The sequence below is a fragment of the Ambystoma mexicanum genome, chromosome 3q, assembly GCF_040938575.1.
Source record: "Ambystoma mexicanum isolate Mex_15411 chromosome 3q, UKY_AmexF1_1, whole genome shotgun sequence".
NCBI lineage: Eukaryota > Metazoa > Chordata > Amphibia > Caudata > Ambystomatidae > Ambystoma > Ambystoma mexicanum.
The window spans coordinates 1,099,769,158-1,099,795,736 of NC_090926.1; the positions used below are offsets into that span (position 1 = coordinate 1,099,769,158).

General features: G+C 47.4%; 1 protein-coding gene across 2 annotated transcripts in view; it reads right to left on the reverse strand.

The window, feature by feature from the left end:
* Positions 1 to 26,579, reverse strand: part of LOC138447643 (G-protein coupled receptor 54-like) — a 501,667-nt gene that overhangs the window by 104,467 nt on the left and 370,621 nt on the right. For both annotated transcript variants that reach the window (XM_069603859.1, XM_069603858.1), the window contains one exon: positions 21,576 to 21,711. In XM_069603859.1, the coding sequence (XP_069459960.1) occupies positions 21,576 to 21,711 (136 nt within the window). The remainder of the gene's footprint in view (positions 1 to 21,575; positions 21,712 to 26,579) is intronic.

The window sequence follows — 26,579 nt, forward strand, 5'->3', positions numbered from 1 at the left end:
AACATCACACAAATTCCCAACGCGTCTTAAAACGTGCACAGAAAAATCACAAGAATTATTTTATCATTTAAATAATTTTGACAAGTCCGCACTGTGAGTTATACATCTTTCTTAGAATCATATTCTGGCCAACAGGGGTGTGTCTTTTCAGGTCAAATGGTATAGAAACCAGTTTATCCAGTTTCTGCCAAGCTCAGAGACCCTGCCCCTCCCAGCTTCTGCCAAGAGGAAGCTGTTTTACGGTCCCCCCAATAAACCATCTGCCTGAGTCAAGGCAGGGCTTTGTTCAAAAGGAAGCCCTTTACGACCACCCTAATAAACCATCTGCCTGGGCCCTTTCTTTAGTTTCTTGCAATCCCCTGGTAATTCAATCAGAGAGTGTGTGACCTCCTTTTGGCAGGAGCAACAGAATGCAGCCAGGCCTGGGAATGCATGTGTTGGGCAAGCCCCCACTCCTGTCGGGGGTAGCTATCTGGCAGAATTCCAGTTTCCTTAAGCCAGGTTTCAGGTAAAATGTCACTTTTTGTTCCCCAGTTTAAGTCAAGACAATTTTTACATATGCAGCTAGAATGCTGATTCTAAGTTCAAAACTATGACATTTTAACAGTTACAAACTATGTGACACTCAAAAGTAGGTCACTCAGTTAATTTAAACATTTTCGATTTTTGGTAGTTTTAAATCCATTTTCAGTTAGGCTGCTGCAGACTTGCAGAGCTCAGCCAGTCTTGTTATGAACATTGTTTTGGGCTCTTCAACTTCCCAGATTTAGTATGCACACATACTTCATTCTGCCAGATGTCTGCTGGTGTTCAGTGAGATTTTTGGATGTGTTGCAATGTTTGAAAATAGGCATTTTGAGCTGGCATTCAGAGAAACCAAAGGTAATTTTAAAGTGCGGTTTTTCCTTTGGCACACATTTCACTCATGGCACCCCGGCCCATCCTGCTCGCACTGGTGGGTGGCAAGTTAGGCAACCATTTTAGTGTGCACAAACTGTGTGGTTCTCCTGGATTTTGGCGCACATGTGGGCTTTTTGGCCATCTTGGATTTTATAAGCCCACAGCACCAAATGTTGCAGCATGATAGCTCAAACGTGGGTCAGGACACCCAACAAGGCCCCCCCACGCAACTGCCCTTTGAATTTGAGTCGATGGGAGTCGGGTGCACAAAAGGTGATGACCCACGCACTGGTATGTCCGCATAATCTTCTTCCAATTCTGCAAATGGCACAGTTCAGCATCTTTTCCTCCATCCGGTTGGATCGATCGGTTCTCCTCGCCAGTCCTGATGTGAAGATTGGGCGGTACCCCGGGCCCCTCGGGTCTCTGCTCCCGGTCTCCGGATCGTCCTCCTTGGCCAGTCTCCAGGTTTTCTTTCTCCTAGGACGACAAAGGAAGAGCGGCAATACCTATTCATGGAAATTTCTCCCCCACCATTGATATAGTGGGGTGGCATATATATTTTAGAACTCAACAGATATGAACATGCACATTTTTTTAAATTAAGAGACAGGAACACATAAACTTGAGAAACACAGAATTTGATAGGCTATATGTAGGATATTTTAAGTTAGGAATTGAATTACTCTGGAGCGGTACCCTCTGGGATTCCAGTGGATTCCTCCAATTGTTGCAGAGTGTGCCTGGGATGGCAACACTTCAACTGGTTTATGTGGACCCACTTGTCTTCCCCCTCTGCCAAACCGCCTTTGCGGATGCGGATCTTGTAGGCCACACGGGAGATCTTGTCTATAATCTCATAGGGTCCCTTCCATGTAGGCAAAAATTTCCGCTGCTTTGCCTGGTTTCTTTGGAAGTTGTAAAAATAGACCCGGTCCCCCACCTGATATTCCTTCTTGGAAGTTTTCAGGTCATAGTGGGTCTTCATACTCTCGGCTGAGTTTTCTAGATTCCGCTGAGCATAGGCAAAAGCATGCTGAAGGTGTTTCCTTAAATTCTCCACATACTCATGAGTTGTGGAGGCATTTATTAGTGTCTGCTCTTGGGTCCTGTAGAGCAAATGCTGCGGAAGCACCATCTTGCGTCCAGTCATCCACTCAAATGGTGACATTTTGGTTGCAGATGAAGGGGTAGATCTGATGGCCATTAGTACCAGAGGTAATCGGATATCCCAACTTGGCCCAGAATCTGCCACAAACTTTTTTAAGATGCTCACAATTGTCCGGTTGTAGCGTTCCACTGCTCCAGAAGAAGCTGGCCTGTAAGCAATGTGTAGCTTTCTGTTGACCCCCAGTATCTCCCACATCTTTGTCATTACTTCACTGGTGAAGTGGCTACCCCTGTCTGACTCAATCCTTTGAGGTAGACCAAAACGGGAAAAGATGTGGTTAATCATCAGGGCAGCTGCTGTTTCTGCCTTGCAGTTTGGGGCTGGGAGACATTCCACCCACTTGGTAAACAAGCATGTCACAGTCAACATGTACTTATTCCCCCTAGCAGAGCGAATCACGGGGCCTACAAAGTCGATTTGTAAATCTGACCATGGGAGTGTCATTCCCCTCTTTTGGAGGGGTGCACGGTGCGTGAGGGATGATGGCTGAAATTGTGCACACACAAGACACCCCTTCAAGTATTGGTCAAGGTCCTGCCCCATGTGTGGCCAGTACGCAACCTCTCTTAAGATTTCCAGTGTTGTGTGAAACCCCCTATGACTGGCGGTGGCTGCATCATGGGTGTGACTTAACATCAGGCTTCGGAATGAGGTAGGAACCACCCACTGATCGTGGCCAGCTTTGGATTTCCTTACCAGCAAACCGTCTTGGATTCGGAACATTTTTGGACATTTCATCAACACTCTTAGGTCCTCTTTCCCAATGTAATCGGTATCCGTCAGGGGAAAGTTCTCAGGGTCCTCAAGCTGTTGGTAAAACTTACCAATAATTGGATCCCCCTTCTGAGCTGTAATCAAATCAGCATCAGGGGTCTCCTTGCTCCATTGGGCAGTTGAAAGATCATTGTGAGCATTTGTCTGGGACCTAGTGATAGCAGTGACCTGGATTTCCCCCAACAGGGACTCTATTTCTATTAGATCCCCTTGGATGGCCCCGGTTTTGGCCAGCTGATCAGCTAAGTCATTTCCAGTTTTGTCTGGTCCCTCTACTTTGGAATGACCCTTGATCTTTTTCCAGTAGATGGTCATCTCATTCGAGGTGACCAGACCATCAATGTTTTGGATCAACTTCCCATGTTTCAAGGGTTTGTTGTTAGCACATAACATGCCTCTGGTTTTCCAATTAACCAGGTGCTCCACTAACCCGTTCCGTACATAATCAGAATCTGTGATTATGACCAGTTCGTGGAGTTGATGTTGGAGAGCAGTGAGGATGGCTTGATGCACAGCCATCAATTCTGCCACCTGACTACTTCGGGGACCAATTTTGTATCCAGCGGAGGGTTCTGGAAACTCCTTCACCCATGCATTCCCTACGCCAGCCCCCAGTTCTTTCTCCCCGTCGTTGTCAACATGGTAAGAGCATCCATCCACATAGACAGTGGGCATTCCCTCACACTTGTCCTCTTCAAAGACTTTGTGTGGGGAATTAAGGTATGCCTCCGTGTTGTCCTTGATTTTAAGACTTTCGTCCTCGAGACAGTTTTCTCTGGCACAATCATGCAAGTCAGCCAGACCTTGCGCGAGGGGACTCTTCTTGTTTTGGCCATAATTGACCTCCACAGGAAAGCCTTGCATTGACAGAATCCAGGAAGTAATTCGGGAATTACTTACATTTCCGGCCCGGATTCTATCACTTTGGAGATATTGAAGAGGCTGGTGTGGAGTCTCCACGATGATGTGTTCCCCCTGGATAAACGGGCGGTAATTCTTCAATGCCCACACCGTTGCCAGGAGTGCCTTCTCACAATCGTTGAATTTTTCCTCCACAGAGGATAAAGTTTTGCTCGCATAGGAGATTACTTTATTGACCTTGTCATGCTTTTGGTATAATACTGCCGTCAAGCACGTATTAGAGAACCCCGTCTCCAGGAAGAACTCCTGGTTTCCGACAGGGTAAGCTAGGCAAGGCGCTTGTGAGAGGCTTATTTTGAGTTGTCTTACTGCCTCGGCTTGTTCTGGACCCCATTCCCACTTGACCCCCCCCTTCAGGAGATGAATCAGGGGTCTGGTGATCTCTGCGTAGCCCTCAATGAACTTTCTGCTGGAATTAGTCAGTCCAAGGAGGCTCCTTAGTTCCTGCAGAGTTGTGGGGTCTTTCAGTTTCAGAAGTGTTTCCACTTTCTTTTCCTGGGGACAGAGACCCTGAGGAGTAATCTCATGCCCCAAGAAATTAACACGGGTTCTACACCACTGTGCTTTCTGAAAGGAAAGTTTTGCTCCGGCGGCCCTCAACTGGGTCAGAACATAACAGATTTCCGCTATGTGTTCCTCCACAGATTAACTTTTGATGAGGACATCACCTACATAAGCCAGGTTACCCCTTGCACCCAGGTCGGGCATGGCTTTGTGTAGGAAAATGTTGAATTCATTGCCGGAGTTGAGGTATCCGAAGGGAGTCCGGGTCCATGAGTACTGCTGGCCCCCAAAGGTAAAAGCCAGCTTGTATTGGTCCTCCCTACTGAGAGGCACAGTCCAGTATCCATTGGTCAGGTCTATTGCAGTGAATACCTGTGACCCCTGGATCTGGGCCAGCCCTTAGTCAATGTAGGGCAGAGGCCATCGGGAAGTATGGACCAGTTTGTTAAGCTCCCTGAGGTCAGCGCAGAGTCTCCACTGCCATTTGGCTTCACTATTCCCAGCACCGGATTATTGAAGGTGCTGTGTATTGGACGAATTATTCCCCGGGACTCAAAGTTCTTAATTATTTCTGTAAGGGACTCCATGGATGCGAGAGGCAAACGATATTGCTTCACAAACACTGGAGTCAGGCCAGGGTCCGTTGGGATTGTTGTTGTGTGGATGTCGGTGCGACCACAGTCATATGAGTCTACCGCAAAGAGATCTTGGAAATCCAAGAAAACTTGTTTCAACTTTTGCTTTTGTTCCAGAGTCACACAGGCATCAGCTAGGTTGACTCTCTCTTCCACCATCTGCCTGAAGCCTGGAAAGACTTCTGGTTTGGCTATTTCAGCGGCCTCCTCCAGCTGGGTGGAGAAGTCCCTGGTCAGAGTGCTGATTTGGACTGGAGGCTTCAGGTGGCAAAGGCAGCCCTCATGGACCTGGAAAATCACCTCATCCCTCCTGAAGTCACAAGTCACATCTTCCTTACCATAAGGGCAAGAAGTGTAACCAGGAAGTTCCCCCCATGCCGGGTAAAAATCCTGTCTGGTGTTGTATTGTCATCACTGTCACTGTCAAAGCAGTCCTTGGGGATTGGTCCTAACAGTTCATTTCCTAAATCAATGGAAAAATGTCGGTCATCAACCGCCATTCCAATAATGGTGCCTGCGGCTAGAGTAATACTCTTTAAGTCGCTGTTATCCACCTCTATTGGAATGGTGTCATGTTCTATGTTGACTAATGGAGTTGGGTTTACCCCAACCCTTGCTGTTGGAGAGAAGCATTTAGATGTATATAAGCATCAGGGTTTTGCAAATATTGTCCTCTTTTAACATTCACTTCCAGGGAGAATTGTCGGGTCCTTTCTGGGATGGTGACTTCCTCTTTGATCTGAATTTCAACTGCATAAGGTAGCAATTGAGCTGACCTAAATGCTTTTTCTGGATCATCAAAGCCCATGGGATTATCCGCTAATCGGGACCCAACTTTGAAGTTTATTAGGTCCAAACTAATGGCAAACCGATTGAGAATGTCACTGCCTAAGTAAAACGCGGCAGTGACGTCTCGCACGACCCAACAATTGTGGACTATGCTCTTGTTGCCAATGGAGATTTTGAGCCTACACCTGCTTGGCAGGAGATGTTTGGAATTGGGTGCTTCCAGGTCCATTTCCCATTTGTCTATCAGTTTGAATGTGGGAATGGCTGGATCTTTTGGGAGTTGGCGGAACATGGCTTCGCTGATGAAGCTCTTACCGTTGTTCACACACACTCGAGCGAGAACAGAGTCCTTCTCATCATTTAACTGAACAGGGATGAACAACTGCTCTCCAATTTGCTGAATATCAGCCAGGCTCTGAGCTGATTTCACATCTTTCTGGATTATAGGAGTGGGAGTTTCTGATTGTGGATTAGTAAAGAATTTCAGGGTGTTTCCTTCCAGTGCGGAATACCACCTTAAACTGGAAGGAAGGTTGATTTTCAGAAATAGAGAGGACCCCCCATCACCAGTCTGTTGTCCTGCTGCTATTACTGTCACGTCTGGAATCTGATTGTTCTGGAAGTGAAATTCTACTTGGTCAGATTTTTGTTCAACCATGTGGCAGGTGCTGTTTAAACTAACATGGTTGACACTCTGTTTTAATTTTATTGGTCGGCTAGTCTGGGTCCAGAGGACCTTGTTTACACAATCTATTAGAGGTATCAACCTTCTCAGGAGGTCATTCCCTATTAAACAAGGGGTGCCCTCTGGAGTCACTACTATGACCGGGTGTTTCAACTTGTGTCGCCCAATTTTAATGTCCAAGTCTGCAGTCCCCTCAACGGGAATTTCCTTCCCATCAAAGTTCTGCAATTGTCCAGGAAGAGAGGTGAGAGGAATACGGTAATTCTCCCCCCTTCCGGCATTTAGTTCCTCAAAGGCCCTTTTGGACAGAAGGGTAGCTTGGGATCCAGTGTCCACCAGTGCCAAAATTGTACCCTGCCCCTGTACTTGTACCGGGGCATAGAATCTTCCCTCCTTCTCCTCAAGGGGGCACAGATAATGCACATTTTTGGACAACTGGTGGGCTAACTTTCTGGTTTTGGACATTGCTAGCAAAGAGATTTGGGCATAATTCTGTGGAGAGCCTTGGGAATCTGAAAGAAAAAGTTGGCAACTGGAGATCAGAGCCATTGTGGGTTCCCCTGGTTCCGGTTCTGGGCCGCCCCCCCTTTTTGGAGGCAGTCACCAGGATGGGTTTGAACCAGGGGATTTTGGTATTGTGGGTTCTGGGAGGAGATGATGAGCGGCGGTAGCTCAGTCTCCATATCTCCCCAGTCTGAATTGGCATCCCTTGGGACCCATTTTTCCTTGGGAGGAGTTCCCCCATCTCTGAAGGAGAAGGTCCTTTCCCCAGGATCCTCTGAGGATCCCTCTCCATCAAATTGGAAGACCTGTACCTCCTCCACAAAGTGGGTCTGTTTGGGTCCTTTGTTTCTCCTACCCCCCCTCTGCTCCTTGGGAGGCAGGCATTCAGGGGCAGGAGATTTTGTTTCCGGTTCCTGGTTTTCCAGGGGCTGTTTACAAGTTGGGAAGGAAGGTTCCTCCAAGGGTTTACACCCCCCTTCCCCTTGTGCCTCCTCCCTGGGAACCGGTGGGTTATCGGGGTGCTGTCCCCGTCATTGTTCTGGAGCACCAGGTCCAGAGTTTGGGGAATTCGGCGGTGGCATGCTCATCTGAGGGTTCTGTTGAGCCCTCAGTATGTGACCCAGATCCCGTGCCATATTTTGGACCTGGCGCTCTAACTGGGAAACCCGCTGAGTGCTGATACAGGGCTCTATTTTCTCCCCTGGGCTGATCCTGGGAAGGGTAGCTATCCCTTCTCTGGTAGTACCCCTGGTTGGGAAGATTTTGGTACCCCTCCACCCTTGGCCTCCCCTCTCCCGGATTAGGTTGTCTGGGCTCAGGGAATTGGGGAAAGAAGGATGGATGATTTTGGGGCTGGAAATTGGGTGGATACCTGGGGAAAAAGTTCTGCCCAGGATTTGGAGAATTTCTGCCCTCCTGGGGGAAGTTGGGAGGGAAGTTCCCTGGGTTAGGTGCTTGGCTGGATCCCCCCCTTGGGCTGGAGGAGTCCACACATAACCCAGGATTGGTCTGTTTCCCTTGTAGCGGGGACTTACATAGTCAGGGGAGCGGGGGACCCCATTTGTGGGACTACCTCCTTGACTCCCTGTCTGTGACTGACCCGAGGGCCTTCTGGGCTGTGAGTTATTTGGTGCAGGCATGTTTTTAGGCCCCCCCCATCTCCAAATCTAAAACGGGGGCAACCTTTACCTCTGCCACCTTGGCAGCAGCAGGGGTGCTGTTGGTTTTGGGGTTTTTCGGCACGTTATTTTTATTTTTGATAGGCTTCTGCACCTCATAGATCCGGGTAGCCTGTTCAATGACCCAGTCTAAAGATCTTTTCTCATGAAAATCTCTCACGAGCTGGGTCATTATATATTTAGGGAGAGCATGGAAAAATGTATTGACAAACTCTTTGCTGTCTGTGCGCACCCTTCTGGTGGTCTGCGCAAAAGCACGCTTTAATTCTTGCACAAACTCTTGTGGGGCCTGATCCTCCCCACATTGCAAATTGTAGGCTGCCTTGAGAGCCTCTTGAGGATTTCTGTGAACAGAAAAATGTTTCAAGATTGCCGCCTATAGGTGGACCATCTTAAATGATTTTGGTCCTCCAGCCCCGCAAAGAAACTGGAGTACTCTGGGGAGAATGTCCACTTTACATATTGGATACAGCTTTGGCTGTCCTTCAAATGAAAAGTCTCCATCATATGCTCATAGAGCTCCAAGTGTTCCCAAAAAGAGTACTTGGCGTTCTTATGATGTGTGATGACACTCCTGATTGCTTTAATCTGTTTCAATGGGTCCTTAAGCAAGGCCCTTTTTGCCTTATTGGCCTTTGTGGTTCGGGTAACCCTGGTCCATTCATCCTCTGACTCAGAGGCACTGCTCCCAGAGGTTCCTGTCTGATCTTCCAGGTTTTCCCGGATTCTGCGAGCCTGGGAATGGCTGGCAGAATGTGGGGACCTGGTCTCCTGTGTCCTGCGCCGTTCAGAGGAGTCTTAAGATTCCTCCTTGCTGCCAGGATTTGATGGGTACCCCCCCCCACTGACCTAACTGGGCAGAAGTTTTCAGGATGCCCTTAATGGGCCTATTCTCCCGGGGTTCCCCACTAAATTGCACTGTGCTTGGGTGCCCATACCCGGATGCCCGCCCATCCATTCCTGGGAGGTACTGGCCTATGAGCCCCATGCTTCTGGCTGTATAGTAATCTGCCATCCCTGTGGCCCAGTGCTCATGTGCGCCAGGGGACATGGGGGTGGCAGAGTCCAGGGACTGAGAGAGATAAAGGCCTCTGGTACTAGGGCTCCTGAGGTTATGCTCAGGAGTTTCCCTTTCCCAGCGAACCTGGTCTCTATCCGACCCTGCTCCCTGTTGCAATGCAAGAGCCTGCGCCTCCAGTTCCTCAGTTAAGGCCTTACTAGACTCTATCAGTCTCTCCTGTATTGCTACCTGTTGTTGGAGCCTATCATTGTGCTGGCAGAGAGCCTCATTCTCTGTCTGCATTTCCTGATTGGTCCTGGAGCACTGGGCCAGTCTTTGCTGCAGGAGGGTTACCTCCCGAGTCCCATCCCTACTGGCCTGCTCCTGTCTTGCCAGAGCCTCCTCCACCCTCCTGGTGTGCTCTAGCAAGTCCTGGTGTTCTTTTTGGAGGTCACCCAGTCCCTGGTGGGCCAGGTGATTTTCTTCCATTTTTCTTTTTAAGTGGCAGACTTCCTGGCCTAAGGTGTCCCTTTCCTGACTAAGAGTCTGCATCTGTACCATCAGGTCGTCCCTTTGCCTTTGGAAGGCACCAGCTTTCTGGCGCTCCTGATCAAACTCTGCCTGGGAATCCAGGTCTTTCAGGATCAGTTTATTGCTCTCCTCTTTCTCTCTGTCTAGTTGGATTTGCAGGGTGGCTACCTGCTCTGTGCATGCCCTGTTGAAATTGATCTGTTGCTCCAGCTTTTTCTGGCTCTGCAGTAGGGAGTCTAAACTGTCTTGGCGTTCCTTCTGCAAGGCCAGAATTCTGGTATCCTGGTCAGCCTTTTCCTTTTGCAGTATATCCATGTCCTCTTTTATTTTAATGATGTACTGTCTACTCTCATTTTCGGATTCCTGGCTTCTGTGCAGCCTCTGCTCAGAAGAGTCCAGATCAGATTGGGCCTTCTGTAATGCCAGCAGTTGCCTACTCGCCAGATCTTGGCCTTCAGCACATTTGTCCTGCATGGCTCCCGTATGTAAATATAAATATGCCGCTACCCTGGCAATCTTGTGGTGCTCATCCTTGGCCTTAGGGGACATATATAGTTCACTCAGGGCCACATGTAAGGGACCCTGGTCTCTCCATGTATCTGACCCTGTTTCAGTGATCTGGGGTGCGATTGCCTGCAACCAGACCGTCTGGTCCTGATGAGTCCACTCACCTCTCACAAATAGCTTATGTAAGAAGTGCTCTCTGGCTATTTTCATATCTACCAAGGTCGTCATCCTGGAATTTGAGTTCCTTCCTGACTTACAGAAGTTTGTATTTTATTTTTGCAAAACAGACCTTTTCCTTAGAGCGTTCCTTTGAGGAGTGCTTTACAGCGTAACGCAGCGTGGTGATCCGACCGGATATGTGTATCTGGTCAGCTGGCACACTGTATTAATCTGCACAAGTGATAGATCTAACCCAAACGTCCGGCTCGAGCCCCCACTTTGTAAGAGGATTCAATCCAGCACTACAGCTAAGTCAATGCCTAGTCTGGGATACTGAATGGAAACCCTTGTTGATATATCTTTATGTCCAGTTCATGAGTTCTGGATGACTACCCCTATATAACACCCCTCTCTTGGAACTCCCTGACCCTAATGAGCCAAGAAGTAGTTCTGTTTTGCAAGTTTAAACGGTTTATTTGAGAATGTAAACAATATATATATATCACACTTTATAATAAATTAATAATTAATATCACACTTCAGAACATGAGCAGTTAACAACAATGGGTAATGTTCTACTAATAAACTGATTTGATTGCCCAGGAGTAGTATAAAGGATGAGGTAGCACGCTTGGGAATAGGAACAGAAGAATAAGGTGGTAGAGAATGCTTTATCTAGTTTCAGATGGATGCAATGTTGAATGAAAATGCAATACAGAAAATACTCAATATGATTTCAACAAAACAATGTAATCACTGGCAATCCACTCCCCCCCTTATGCAATGTAAGGAAATGAAGAGGAGAGCACATAGTTCTTAGAAATGCAATCAAATGTAATTCAGTTCACCCCAGCAAGCTTATACAACAATAGGAGTTTTGAAACACAGGCAAAATGCTTTGAATATGGTGACAATGCAGCGAGAAATATGCTGAAAATACATTTAATTCCCTTCAGGAGGTTCAGGGTGAGTGGTATCTAGTTAATATGAGTTCAGGCTCACTTTGGCAATGATTCAGAGATGGTGATTAAGAGGCAAACGAATTTTTAGCAAGGAAAGAGATGACTGCTGATGGTTACACGTGGCTGTATTTTTAACCAAATCGCAAATCGCGGTAAAATTCGCAAGTGCGTGAATCGTGATTACGGCCAAAGTATAAGGAGTAAGGAAAGTTAAATCAAGTTCCTAGCCCAAACGGTTCCAGAGATACAGACGATTAAATAAAGGTAGTTTTTCGGATTTGAAATTTTAAAAGTTCAAAGCGACAGGTTACAGCTTGCAGCTAGAAAATGAAAGGTGACAGTTCTACTTAGGTTAAATAGATTGAATTATATTACATTAAACTAAGGGATAGGTTCTGAGTTTTGCTGAGTACTCACAAGAGATTTTGGACTGGAAGGCGACTGTCACGGATCCGGTCACTGCGCACAGCACTTCACAGCGATCTGGTCTCCGGTTCCGAGTACAGCTCTGCTTTCTGGGTCACCGGCACTGCTCCTGGATCTTGGGTTCTGCTGGTCTGGTCTAGCACCGGTCTGCACGGCTCCTAGTCCCGCTTTCCCCAGACACAGCAATGTTCTAGGCAGGGAATTCAAACAGCTCGCCCGGCTGTTGATAGTCTGCAAATGATTTTTGGGCCTGCTGACAAATACTTTTGCTTGCAGTGGGCCTTCTTGGTTCAAAGTTCTGTAGTCTCTGTTTAGCTTGGAAGTCTAAGTGTAGGATCTCTGGATGTGAAGTCGTCGGTCAGCATGCCCCGCAGCAAATGGAATTGAATGTCTCTACCTGTCCCAGCAGTCTCTTTTTATGTGTTTTGAAAGTGGGTGGAGAGGCTAGCTTTCTAGGCCCAACCCCTTCAGAGTTCTGATAGGTTGGAGAATTCTTTGCGTTCTCACTGGAGAACAGGATTGTGTGTCAGAATGATGTCATTTAATGGCTTGCAGAAAGGACACTCCCCTGTCAAATTACACACAAATCTATATTTGACCCAAATACATATTTGCACAGGTACACATTTGTTTAAAATTACAAGTACCCATCACATATCACATGAGGTATACTCTGTTCCAACTCTGCTCTTCCTGGGGGCTTGCATTCAGAAATGGCAACATTTTGTGCTTTTTAGTGGGTTTTGCAACATCGGATTTTTCTCCAGATTTATACACATGTACACCCCATTCCCACACATCTCAGTAAATTTCTAGGTCGCTAGCTTAAACACAGAGTATGTGGTGTCAATAAATAGCGGGGTTTTGCCGCAGAACATCACACAAATTCCCAACGCGTCTTAAAACGTGCACAGAAAAATCACAAGAATTATGGTATCATTTAAATAATTTTGACAAGTCCGCACTGTGAGTTATACATCTTTCTTAGAATCATATTCTGGCCAACAGGGGTGTGTCTTTTCAGGTCACATGGTATAGAAACCAGTTTATCCAGTTTCTGCCAAGCTCAGAGACCCTACCCCTCCCAGCTTCTGCCAAGAGGAAGCTGTTTTACGGTCCCCCCAATAAACCATCTGCCTGAGTCAAGGCAGGGCTTTGTTCAAAAGGAAGCCCTTTACGACCACCCTAATAAACCATCTGCCTGGGCCCTTTCTTTAGTTTCTTGCAATCCCCTGGTAATTCAATCAGAGAGTGTGTGACCTCCTTTTGGCAGGAGCAACTGAATGCAGCCAGGCCTGTGAATGCATTTGTTGGGCAAGCCCCCACTCCTGTCGGGGGTAGCTTTCTGGCAGAATTCCAGTTTCCTTAAGCCAGGTTTCAGGTAAAATGTCACTTTTTGTTCCCCAGTTTAAGTCAAGACAATTTTTACATATGCAGCTAGAATGCTGATTCTAAGTTCAAAACTATGACATTTTAACAGTTACAAACTATGTGAAACTCAAAAGTAGGTCACTCAGTTAATTTAAACATTTTCGATTTTTGGTAGTTTTAAATCCAGTTTCAGTTAGGCTGCTGCAGACCTGCAGAGCTCAGCCAGTCTTGTTATGAACATTGTTTTGGGGCTCTTCAACTTCCTAGATTTAGTATGCACACATACTTCATTCTGCCAGATGTCCGCTGGTGTTCAGTGAGATTTTTGGATGTGTTGCAATGTTTGAAAATAGGCATTTTGAGCTGGCATTCAGAGAAACCAAAGGTAATTCACCCACCTTCTTTTTTGTACGTAATTTTAAAGTGCGGTTTTTCCTTTGGCACACATTTCACTCATGGCACCCCGGCCCATCCTGCTCGCACTGGTGGGTGGCAAGTTAGGCAACCATTTTAGTGTACACAAACTGTGTGGTTCTCCTGGATTTTGGCGCACATGTGGGCTTTTTGGCCATCTTGGATTTTCTAAGCCTACAGCACCAATTGTTGCAGCATGATAGCTCAAACGTGGGTCAGGACACCCAACACATTATGTAAAATAACATCTTTAGCCGTGGTAAAAGATGGATGCTTGGTCTAATGGTCATTCCTAAAGTGAGATAATCATAGCTTTCATTGACAGTAGATGTATGTATATACATTATTTATTTTGTTATTACTCTAGGAGCACTTTAATATATTGGGATTTTAATGGGAGCTTTGAAACCATTTGATTCAAATCTACCTCACATTTATTAAAAAGCATAAACGTTCTATCAGGCATTATTTGCATTTGATCTTTGCTCTAATTGTAGAACTATTTTCTCAAATAATAGCTAAGATAAATGGATTTACAGCAAAATATGTTTAATATAAGTTGGACATCATCACCAACCATATGGGGCATGATTCTGTCATGCGTCCTCGTTCTTGGCTGCTCACGGATCGCATTTCCCTTTGGAACAGATATCGCGTTATGATATGATATGGCATTTATAACGCGCCTATACACAAGTGTTTCAAGGTGCGATTCCAGTCCAAGATGGAGGCCGCATGTCTGTATTGTCTGATGAGGTCAGCACGCGTACGTCCTTTCACACAACCAGCTACCCAGAAACAATAAGCACTCCGTTCTGGGTACGCGTTGCGTTGCAATTGTTTAATTGCCGTACACTAATTATGTTCTGTCCTGCTAATTATCCCTTGCTCGGTGCTCCTCGCCCCTTCGCTATTTGCCCTTCTCCCGTGTTCCTTCTCTGGTTATCTTGGACTCCTGCTCGCCCTGGTTTCCCCCTTCCTTGTCCTCCCGCTGGCTTCTGAGTCAGCCTCCTCTTTTTCCGCTCCTTACCTTATGCTTTCAGGGGTTCGCCCGTGTCAGCTACCTGCTATCTCTCCCGCTGGCCGACTAGTCAGCTGTTTCCATATCTCGCTCTTCTCTGAATACCGACGCGGGTTCGCCCACCTTGCTTTGCTGGACTCGCCCGCTGGTCCCCCAGTCAGCTGTTTTCATTCATCACTCTCTGCACTCTCTCGTGGGATCACCTGCTTCTACAGCTGCTGTAAACCTTCTTGACTGTTCCCAGGAATGTCACCTCTATTGCTACTCATCTTGTGGAGTTTTCAGTTGGACTTTCATCTTCAGTGTGATTCTTCATCTTCTCTTCGCGGTCCCGGCCCCTCTTGCCCCCCATCTCAAGCCCCCCCCGGAGGCACCAGTGCCCAGTTCATTCTTACATTTGGGTTGCACGTTGGCTACCAGGAAGGACACTCTTCACATCCAAGGACACCAAATCTAAAGAGGTAAGGACTGCTACTGAGAGTTTGCAACACACAAGGAAAAAGAAGAGTAAAGCCTTGGAACAAGTACAGGAACTTGTGGCATCTGTACAAGTGCTGTCCCTCGAAGTGCAGAACCTGAAGGCGGAAAACGCAATTTTGCATTAGGCCCTGGTACAAAGGGACCCATCCACAGACCTGGCTGAGTACCGGTGTCCGCCCATAGAGAAATACAGCGGAGAACCAAAGAGGTACAAGCAGTTCAATGCTTGTATGGTGGCATTCAACTTTAGATAGGTTGCCTTTTCCCTTGAGCGCTCACGAGTTGGCTTTGTGACTGACTGGGAGTGCCCTGTCTTGGGCCATCCCTTTGGTAGTGGCCAGAAACCCCATACTCAATGACTACAGAAGCTTTATAGAGGCCTTTGCTGGCATCTTCGACCATTCAGAGCACACCTACACTAAACAGGACTCGTTGTTGGATTTCACACAAGGTACCTTTTTGGTCCTCACTTACATGACCAAATTCAAACAACTAGCCCACCAGACTGCCAGGCCAGAAGAGGCTTGTGTAACCTTGTTGATAAGGGGTCTATCGGATGAACTGAAAGATGAGCTTGCCTGCATTCTTAGACCTGCTTCCTTCGAGGAACTGTTTAAATTGGTTCTCCAGATTGACTACCAACTCCAGGAGAGAAGACAAGAGTGAAGGCGGTTTAGAGGCCTCGCTTCTCAGGCCTTCCAACCTCCCTCAGTTTTGGAGCAGAAGAACAAGGAGGAACCCATGCAGATAGGAACCGCTCAAGGCCCTTTGACTAATGAAAAAAGGACAAGATGCAGGAATAATCACCTGTGTATGTATTGTGCTTGCAATGAACACCTGGTCAGGGATTGCCCTTTGACCCCTCCTCGCAAGTTGGGAAACGTCAGCTCCCTCTCGTTGTAGGGACCTACGTTTGGGTGTCTAGGACTTGTCCCAAGACTGAAGATTCTGTAATGTCTTCTAAGTCAGAACTGCTGATCCCCCGGATCTATCTGTCTGTTCCTGAACAGGAGGAGATATCTACACTTGCTATGGTAGATTTGGGGGCAGCTGTCTTGTTTATGGAACAGGAATGGCCCAACAGAATGAAGATTCCAATAAAAAAAAAAGGATCAGGCAGTACAAATAGAAGGCTTCGACGGTTCACCATTGACCAGTGGACCCATCCAGAACCACACTGGTCGGCTAACCATGATGATACAGCAACACAAGGAAGACATCCGTTTTGATCTGATACGGGTGGCACATTACCCAATAATCTTCGATATACCCTGGTTGTCCCTACATAATCCTTACATAAACTGGACAATGCAGACTTTGTTTTTAGGATCTGAGCAGTGGATGCCATCATGCATGACCGGCTCTCCTGGCATATCCAATGATACCCCTTCTAAGGTATCCATGTCGGTGTCTTCTGTTGCTACCATTCTTCCTGCCAAGTATGCTGCATTCCAGGTCATCTTTGGTTCGGATGAACAGAAGACCTTTTACCTGGCTCTGCGGTCCCTTTCACCAGAATGTTCCTACTCTCTCCAGTGGAAAAGAAAGCCTTGCGTCAGTATCTCGATGAACACCTACATAATGGCACATTACAGAGTCCAAATCTGCTGGAGGGGTGTCCTTGTTTTTTGTTCCCAAAATGAATCAACAGAACTGAGACCCTGTCTAGATTACAGGGGTCTGAACAGAATCACCATGAAGGATAAGTACCCTTTGCTGCTGATTCCTGATATCTTGCAAGCAGTTCAAAATGCACGAGTATTCACCAAACTGGACTTTCGTGGTGCCTATCACTTGATACGGATAAAGAATGGTGACAAATGGAAGAATGCTTTCCAGACACGCTCTGGACACTGCCAATACCAGGTGATGCCTTTCGTGCTAGCCAACACTCCATCAGTTTCCAGAGGTACATGGATCATGTGTTTGCTGACTTACTTCTGCATTCAGTTGCGGTGTATCTTGACAACATCCTAGAGTTCTCGGCCACCCAGGAAGACCATGATAAGCACGTTCATCAGGTACTGGCGGGTTGGAAGCTCAACATCTGAAAGTCAAATTGGAACAGTGCAGGTTCGACATTTCATCTGTGCCTTATCTGGGTTACATTCTTTCTAGGGATGAAGTTTCTATGGACCCAAGGAAAGTAACGGCAGTACTTTAGATGCCTGCTCCTCGCTCGATAAAAGAACTCCAGAGGTTTCTTGGTATGGCCAATTTCTTCCGGAAATTCATTAGAAACTTTTCTGAAACAGTACTTCCTCTGACTAAACTACTCATAAATGACACCAAGTTCATCTGGATTTATGCAGCTCATAAGGCCTTTGAAGATTTAAAAGGACTGTTCATGACATCACCCCTGCTAAAACAACCCGACTACCAGTGTGCCTTTATCCTGGAGTCTGATGCTTCCGATTTGGCAGTAGGCACTGTGCTAAGGCAACAATTTGGAGGCCTTGTGCAGCAGTCCCTGGGCTTCTTTTCCAAGACCTTGTCTGCGAGGGAATACGACCATTCGGTTCAGGAAAAGGAGATGCTTGCCATTAAGTTGGCCTGTTCAGAATGGAGACACCTCCTCCTTGGAGCCCAACAATGCACAGAGATTCGGACAGACAATCAGAACTTAATGTACTTACAAAACTATGAATGTCAAAACAGCAGACAGGACCGTTGGGCTCTATTCTTTGCCCAATGCCCCTTACTGACGACCTATATTCCCGGCTCCAAGAATGTCATTGCAGACCTGTTATCCCAGAATGGACACACCGACGCAGAAAGACCCATACATGACAAGATGTTTCCTGCTTCTTTATTCGTGTACACTATTGAGACTTGGCTACAACAACTCCAGAATGTCACGACCAGTAATCCACATGGAGACGACTTAAGACACTCACATTCATCATTCCACGATCTATGTGCCTGCCTCGGCTTTCCTCCAAAAAATATTACAACTATGTCATGGGTCATTGATGGCAAGACATCAGGGCCACAAAGCAACCTTAGATCTCATCAACCAGTACTTATGGTGGCCTATCTTATCCAAGGATGTAAAAGAGTATATAAAAACTTGCTCTGTCTGTGCCCAAAATAAGAGACCTCGACAGCTACCTGTGGGTCAACTCTGTTGTCCTTCCTTGCCTTCTCGACCATGGCAAAGTATATCCGCTGACTTCCTTGTTCACCTTCCCGAAATCCAGGGGTGTACAGTGATTATGGCAACAATCGACACCTACACCAAGTTAGCTCATTTCTCTGGCCTAAGGAAGATCTGCACATCAGAGGAAATGAGTACAGTCTTCCTGAAAGAAATGTTTCAGCTGCACAGACTGTGAGATTCCATCATATCCGATCAGGATGTGCAATAGACTGCTAGGTTCTGGGGAGCTATGTGCAAGAAGCTAGGTATCTCCCGAAATACGTCTTCTGGTTACCATCCAGAGACCAATGGCCAGACTGAACATCTGAATCAGACCCTCGAGCAGTACCTACAGTGTTTCACCAACCTGTCCCGAGACAACTGGATGTCTCTGTTACCATTAGCAGAGTTTTCATACAATAATACTGTACAATCTGCAATAGGCAAATCACATTTCTTTGGTTATTATGGGTTCCATCCCACCTAGTTTTCAAAACTTACTACCTTGATCACCTCAGTGCCTTCGGAGGAGCAACATCTGGAACTCATTTACAACATACAACATCAAACCCTCCAACCCTAAAGCCCTTTACAGGAGGAACCGAAACAGCATTGTTCCCACTCAGAAAGACGATGATGAGGAATATGAAGTGAACAAAATCTGCGATTCCAGGTATTATCGGGGCGCTCTGCAATACTTGATTGATTGGAAGGGATACTCAAGTGCTGAACGGTCCTGGGAACCATCCCACTTTGTCCATGCCAGTCGTCTTGTGCACAAATTCCATCAACACAAACCTTAGAAACCAGGAGGGTTCCATTACAGAAAGGGGCATGATGTCATGCGTCCCCATTCTTGGCTGCTCTCGGATCACATTTCCCTTTGGAACAGATATTGGACTTCCTCCCAGTCCAAGATGTCAATTGCACAAACATTTCACGTGATGGGATCAGCATGCGTACGTCCTTTCACAAAACCAGCTACTCGGAAATAAGAAACACTTGGTTCTGTGTAAGCATCGCTGTTCCAATTGTTTCATTGCGGTACGCTACTTTTGTTCTGTCCTGCTAATTATTCCTTACTCGGTGTTCCTCGCCCCTTCACTATTTGCCTTTCTCCTGTGTTCCTTCTATGGTTACCTTGGACTCTCGTTCAGGACCTTTCACAGGTTGCCCAAAGCACGATCAAAATGCTGTCGTCGGTTCTGTTCTGATTGTACCAGGAGTTAGCCTAAACAAATTGAAAGAACATGCAGCTGCGCAAGTAACCCTCAGTTATAAAAATAAAGATAATGTTGGTTTCAGTACGAACAGTCTCTTGTCTTGCAAGGTTGGAATGTTAGCTTTCACAGAAAACCCTGTACGTACCATGGAGCTGTAAACTGTCTATGTCATCTATGACATCACACTTGCAGCAGAACTCATATAAACTGGAGGAAATAAATGGATGTCATTTTTTTCTGTAAATTGCTCACTTCTCCACAGCAATTGCTGGGTAGAACCTGAGTCCTCTTGAAGCAAACATACTTGTATTGTTTATAATCATATCCGTCACTGTTGGTCTCCTATTTTGTTTGCAGATACCAGATTTTGGTTTTGCAATTGGCACCGAGACATGGGCCCTCTCCAAGAGAATCCATCTATTTTCGAGGACAGAGTGACTGTGTTGGAACCATTGAGTATCGGGTATAGATATAGAAGTGCAGACTGATCTCCCATAGTGTGGCCGTAAGCCTGTAATGTTCCCCGTCCCATATGGAAATGAAGTTGACCACCTATAAAGCACTATCATTAGCCCACCGGATAAAGATAATTATACAGAGGTTTGGGTGGACCTGGCGCGGCATGGGGGATGCATCTATATTACTTGCTCACTTGAGGAATATTCACGTAGGGGTGCGGGGGGTTGCAGTCAGTATGCAGCACATGGGTACCAATAAAGGGGACACAGCCATATGTGGAAGCGGAGAGGAGACAGCAGGAGCACAGGGATTAAGGTGTTTGTCACTGTATAAGTAACAAACGGGGAAATGTTGGCAAGGGGGCAACAACGTCCCACCTCCCTAAGTGCTTTAGAGTAAGACGAGCATCATTCTAAAAACACTGTGATGGGCTGGGGCTGCGGCAGTGGTAGGACCCCACCCCAATATAATCAACCCACATTGTGTAGCCCAAGGCGCGAGGAAGACGCCATTTTGTATAGATGTTAGTGCATTCTGTGTAGATGTTAGTAACTATAGTTTGGAGACAAGGCCTGCGTGGCAAATGCAGCATTTCATGCACTAGCCCCTAATTGCTAGATGAGGGAAATCTCCAGCTATGCCCGAGCTCCCATGAGGACAACCCACAACCCTGACCGCTATAAAGCTCATTCATTGTTCTAACAGTGTTGCAAATATGTTTTCCTACCCGCAAAGAAAGAGCCCTACAAGGCCGCGATCATAGACCGGCACCTGGTGTGCATGTTATCTCACCTGGCCAAAGCATGACCCGGCCCATCCCCAGGAGACCGCAAGTTATAACCCATATAACTGACTAAACCTCAAGACCCCTGAATTCCATTGCATCAGGTGCCCTTTGATCATCAACCCCAAAGTAACAAGTCCTGAAATGTTCAACGAGAACGGACATTGCATGTCTCTGAGCTAGAATTGTATGATTTGTATTGCGAGGTGCTGGGAGGGATGAAGTATAGCTCAAAACGAGGGTGGGGACCTTGGAGCGGGATGGCATGGAAGGGAGTGAGTGAAATGTGTGTGTGAAGGTTAGAGTGCCCTGGAACCCCTTTGTGACAGTCTTAAAGCCTGCCAGGTGCACAGTATAATGATAAAGTAGCATTGTGTTAGCAGTGTAGTTAGTTTGTTCTTTGACCTTCGTCAGTGAGAAGTGGATGATCTGTGCAGCACCCACGTGCTGGAAGAGGGGTGGACTGGGCTGGAACCAATGACCAGGCATCCCTTTTGGGGTAGGTGGATCCTGTATAGGCGCACACCAACCAGCCGCACAGCTTTTTACTGTATGTATTGCGTCATTATGACAATGTGTCTCCTTTTAAGCCTCTGCTTGTACTCTCTTTTGGCAGAACATTCTTAGTAGCAGAGTCCTTTGCTGTTGCTCTCATCTCTGTGCGAGATTAAAACGTGTTATCCTTACACAAGATCAACATGGGCCTTTCTTCCCTAGTGGATTGTATTCTCTCTGGTGTGAGTGTTCATGGATTGGCCTTCAAGTGTTAAGCCCGAACAACCTTTAATGATAAACAACGCAATGCCATTAAAATACAAAAAGGGGAACTTGAAAGTGAAAATAAACAAGGATCTGAAATGTTATCCTACTTCACAACACAATATCGCTGGTTAATTGCATTCTTAAGAAAATGTCACTCCTTTTATGAAAATCAAATTTATTTTACATTTCTACCAAACTTCTTCCATATTTAAATTTTTATTTAACGTCATGCTAGAATCAAAAATGCCATTAGAAACGAGAGTAGTGGGTACGTACCAATCCATATGGCTACACTGACCGCCATGGCGACACGAGTGGTGCGGTGACGCAGTGACTGCAGCGGAAACAGTGTAGCGTAGCAGCGGTCCACACTCATGGCGGTCAGAGTGATGCAGGTGGCCTGGACAGTTACCTAAGCAACGTTAAAGGGGATACACGTCAGAAAGCGTGCTCTACCCATTATGAAGTAACATTGGCAAGTCATTACATTTAAAGAACCAGATTAGACGATCTCACAAAAAACACTTTCTTAAACGATGTAAGTGAAGGCTTTACTTCCACTTCACAACGTATGATATGGCATTTATAACGCGCCTATACACAAGTGGACTTGCCACACAAAGGCCCTTGATCGCATGACACTGCCGTGTCAGAGATTTACTGGCTAACTAATGTTTCGTGTGTGTTGAGCAATATATGTAAATTGCTAACATTCGGCAATAATGTGCTTGCAGAGATAACACTAAAATCATAATGCTACGCTAACGCACTTGCGCCAGAAAAGAACGCCACGCATGTAGTCATGAACATTAAACACCACTCATAATGACTGACACCCATCATAGTTCAAAACGGGGATATTAAAATCAAGCACGATATCGGGCGCTCAAAAGTGAGGGTGCAAATAATGTTCGTGATAAATGCAACCTAAGCTCGTGTGAAAATGCCGAGCATTCTGTGGAAGGACACAGACACACCCCCGTAGGATTGCGTCGGTGCTCTGCCCAATATGTTGATACGTTAATGGTTCTGTACTAGATTTGCACTAAACGTGTCCTCCTCTTTGGGCGACATGCTGCCGAGAAGAAAAGAAATATATTCCAAGCACACACAGAGTTAGGCGAGAAATATCTATTTTTGTGGTCATTGTGAAATATGCCCACAGCTTCCATTTAATGAGCATGGATTCTGCAGGACACAGCCACGGCCTGCAGTGATTTTCAACTGCTCCAATTATTAAATAATAAACTGTTGCCACTCACATGAACACTGTACAATGGAAGTATTTCTTGCGCCATGCTGCATGGTCTATGTCCCTTTGGTAATATCGAACAGTGACTTCTGGCACTCTTCCGGGGAACACCACCGACCATTGTTTCTCAACCTGGCATCCCATTGGAGATGGAGAAAGACCATACCAGGCTTGGACTCACCGCAGAAGGGAAAGTCCAGAACAAACCGCTAGCTCACGTCCTATCTGTACGAGACCACAAGCAACACAAGACATGTTTCAGGCTCTTTGACCACCGTCAGTGAGCTGAAGGAACACTGCATAGTGTAAGCTCCTAATGCATCCAAGTGGATGTGTCCTGTGCCCGATAAGGGAGCTATTTTGTTTTTCTTTGACTGTTTTTTCCCTTCTTGTTTGACCCATTAGATGTATTTCTTCTGACTTTGCTAATGACTTTTAATGTTCAATGTCTTATTTTAATTGAATATTTATTCTATATTATCAAGTTGATAAAAAAAAATTGTGCATATTTGTGTTAACATAGCGTGTATTTGTACAGCACACATTCACCCCCATTGGGGCATCTTGGCGCTATTGACAGATGGTTATTGTTACCCAACTTAATGGTACTCATTTTGTCAACCTTGGAAGCATGAAGGGCTGAGTGTACCTGCGGGGATCAAACCTGTGGCCCTGGGGTCAAACACATGTCCCTGTAGTGGCTCCATTAGTGAGCCACAGCCCCAGCTTAACACCTATGATGCACTAAGAAGGCTTGCTACTACTACCACACATCTCCACAGATCAGTGGGGCCAGCAGTGCGGGTCACAGGAAACCAGCTGAGTATATCAGGGTACATTTTTTTGTGAGGTCGTCATGTTCTCCCGTCGCATTGAAATACATATATAAGCGCCCCCCTCCACAGTTCCCATCTTGGCCCAATTGATGTTGGGACTCCATCAATGTCTAACCCACATAAGGGAGCCAGCAAGCCATGTTGTTGTCGTGTCCCTCCTTGTTGTCGTGGCGCAGGGGGTGTTGAATCATCATCGGAAAACATGGTGTCTGGTATCTGGTGCTGGTGTGGCCGCAGGTGTAGGGGTGCACAGGCACTATGAGTTGAGCCACTGCCCCCGTCCTCTGGCCGGTGAGAAGGCCTTCTGAGGGGTGCACAGGCGCTCCTTGGGCGCTGCTGCCCCACGAGGCATGTCTGGCAGTGCACTTGGTGCCTTTTTGATGCTTATGCCTCTGGGCGCCGTGGTGTGGCAGGGGGGCAAGGTTACAGCGTACAAGCACTCTCCTGTTTTCAGGTATTTTCTCTTTTTTTTTAATCCTTGGTCCACTATGAATGAGGGACCAGGGTGTGCTGGGCGCACCAGGAGTTCCAAACATTCTGGCCTGGGCCAGTGCAATGCGGCGGGATGTAGTATAAGGGGTGGGAACCCTTACCGTCGTGTCGGAGCACTAAATGCATTGCTGCCTGCTGAGGGATGGTGTTCCGTGCAGAGCAAAATCACGGAAGCAGTAGGATTCCAAACCAGAACGTACGCGTCTGGGTTCACAGTGTTGCGTAGTACACAAGTTATGTGAGCATGAGCGAGCCTCGTTATGGCTCGCGCATGCGTTGTTGAATAAATGAGGTCCCGGTCGCCAGTAGCAGCCGGGACCCCGTACCAGCAACACGCGTCCCGCCTCTGTCATTGTGTGGCTGCGTGTGTGTGTCATTGTGTGCACGGGGGGCCCCGGGGTCACACGCCACTACTAACATTGGCGACGAGGATCCGCCGAGGCAGAGATTGCAGCATTGCTCCGGCTGGTTGTCGGAGAGAGTGTATCTCCCCATGCGGTCACAGACCTACGCAGATCACTGGCGGCCATTTTGAGATCACGCGAATCACAGTGGTTGTGGCCCACATGGGTGCTCCTGCAACGGACGTGATTCATAGCTCGTGAAAAAAATAATTTTTGGACATTCCAGGACCCTGAGTGCAAAAGGGGCCCTTGACTTTCGACTTGGGGGATTCCCAAGGCACCATCCACTGCAGCTGCTTGCCCACCAAATCACCAGCTGGGGTTTTTTGACAGTGGGCACCTCCCTCTGCCCAAGAAAGGTTAGTGGTGTACACCCCAACTGGCACCATGGGTGAAGAGGATGGTGACGAGGGGGCACCCATGCCAGTCTCACGGAGGATGCATAGCACTCTGGCGCCCATGCCTGAATTTGACACCTCGGGCCCGCCATCCAAACTGGGGCCGAAGTGGTTACTGTGGGTGAAGAAACTGGAAATGTTTTTCAGAGCTTCAGGTGAGACGGATGATGATGCGAAAGTGGCCACGTAAGTATATTCAGCGGGCACAGAGGTCCATCAAATTTTTGACTCCCTTAACCTTTAGGTGGTCACCTATGATGCGGTGAAACAGGCCCTTCAGGATCACTTCCTCCCCATTGCGGATATCGATTTCGACAGGTTCGTGATGTGTGCCGAGAAACAGCAAGGGGAGGAATCATTGGACCAGTTCTGTGCAAGATTGAGGCGCCTTGCTAGCACCTGCAGGTGGGTGAATGAGTAGGAAATGGTAAGGAACCAACTGATACAGGGGTGCAGCTCTGGGAAGTTGTGGAGACAAGTGCTTAGGGAACCAGGCCTAACACCGGCACAAATCCAGGACACTGGAAGGGCCCATGAACTTGCTGAGTTGAGAGGTGCCAAAATGGACACTGCAGTGCATCCGGGGAAAAGTGAGGACGCTTTTGCCATTGGGCGCTCTGCCCCAGGGAGGTCACGGTGGGGCCCTAAGAGGGTGGCCAATACCCCAGCACCCGGTAATCCACAGTCCTGCCCGTACTGTGGATACGGCTTGCCACACGTGGGAGAGTGCCCTGCAAAAACCAGAGTATGTGGAAGGTGTGGCACACCAGGACACTACGCAAGAGTGTGTTGGGCCACAAACCTGGTGGTGGCATCCAGGGGGCCAGAAGAGCAGTAGGGGGGAACCCCAGGCATTTGAGGAATGTGTCCACGATAGAGCAGGGAATGCAAGACTCGGACATTGCCGAGGAGGAGGAATATGAAGAAGAGGTCTATTTCATTTCCAGCATTGCCACGGGGGCAAAGCAGTGCAGGCAACCGACATGCACCGTGAACATTGGTGAGGCGCCCATCCCCGTCCTGAATGACGCTGGGGCATCGGTCTATGAGGCTCGACCCGGACCCCTCAAGCTGGAGTAGTCAAAGGCTTGAATATACTCCTTTGGCGGGGACCCGCCCCTGCCCATTCAAGGGGTATTTGTGGCTCCCGTGTCACATTGGCTGAACAAAACCAAGGCCAGGTTTTTTGTGACTCATGTAAGCCCGCACTCCCTACTGAGCTGTGCCGCTTCCGAAGTCCTTGACATTGTCCATTTAACGCTGGCAGTATACCACACAGACATTGATCACCTGCTGCATCGATTCAAAAGTATCTTTCAGGGTGTCGGCAAGCTGAAAGGAGACTCTATTAGACTCCACATTGATGGCTCAGTGCGACCGACAGCTGTCAAGCACCGCAGAATTCCCTTTCATCTGAGAGCCCAGGTGGAGAAGGCAATCCAGTCGTTCGTGGACCTGGACATCGAGAGAGTGGAGGGTCCAACTCCGTGGGTTTCACCCATAGTGGTGGCGCCAACGCCCAAGCAACCAGGGGCTGTCTGCATCTGTGTGGACATGAGCCTGCCAAACGCTGCCATCAAGAGGGAGCGTCACCTCACGCCTACGCTGGATGACATTGTGGGCGAGCTCCAGGGGGCGAAGGTTTTCTCCAAGCTCGATCTGAGGTTGGGGTACCATCAGCTAGAACTTCATCCGGAGTCGAGATACATTACCACCTTCACGACCCACGAGGGGCTGTACCAATTTAAAAGACTTAGCTTTGGTTTCTTGTCAGCGGCAGAAGTGTTCCAGAACGTTATCCGTGGAGCCCTGGCGGGACTCAAAGTTGTCATTAACATGTCCGATGACATTCTGGTCTTTGCACAGTCGGAATCTGAACACCTGAAGAGGCTGGAAAG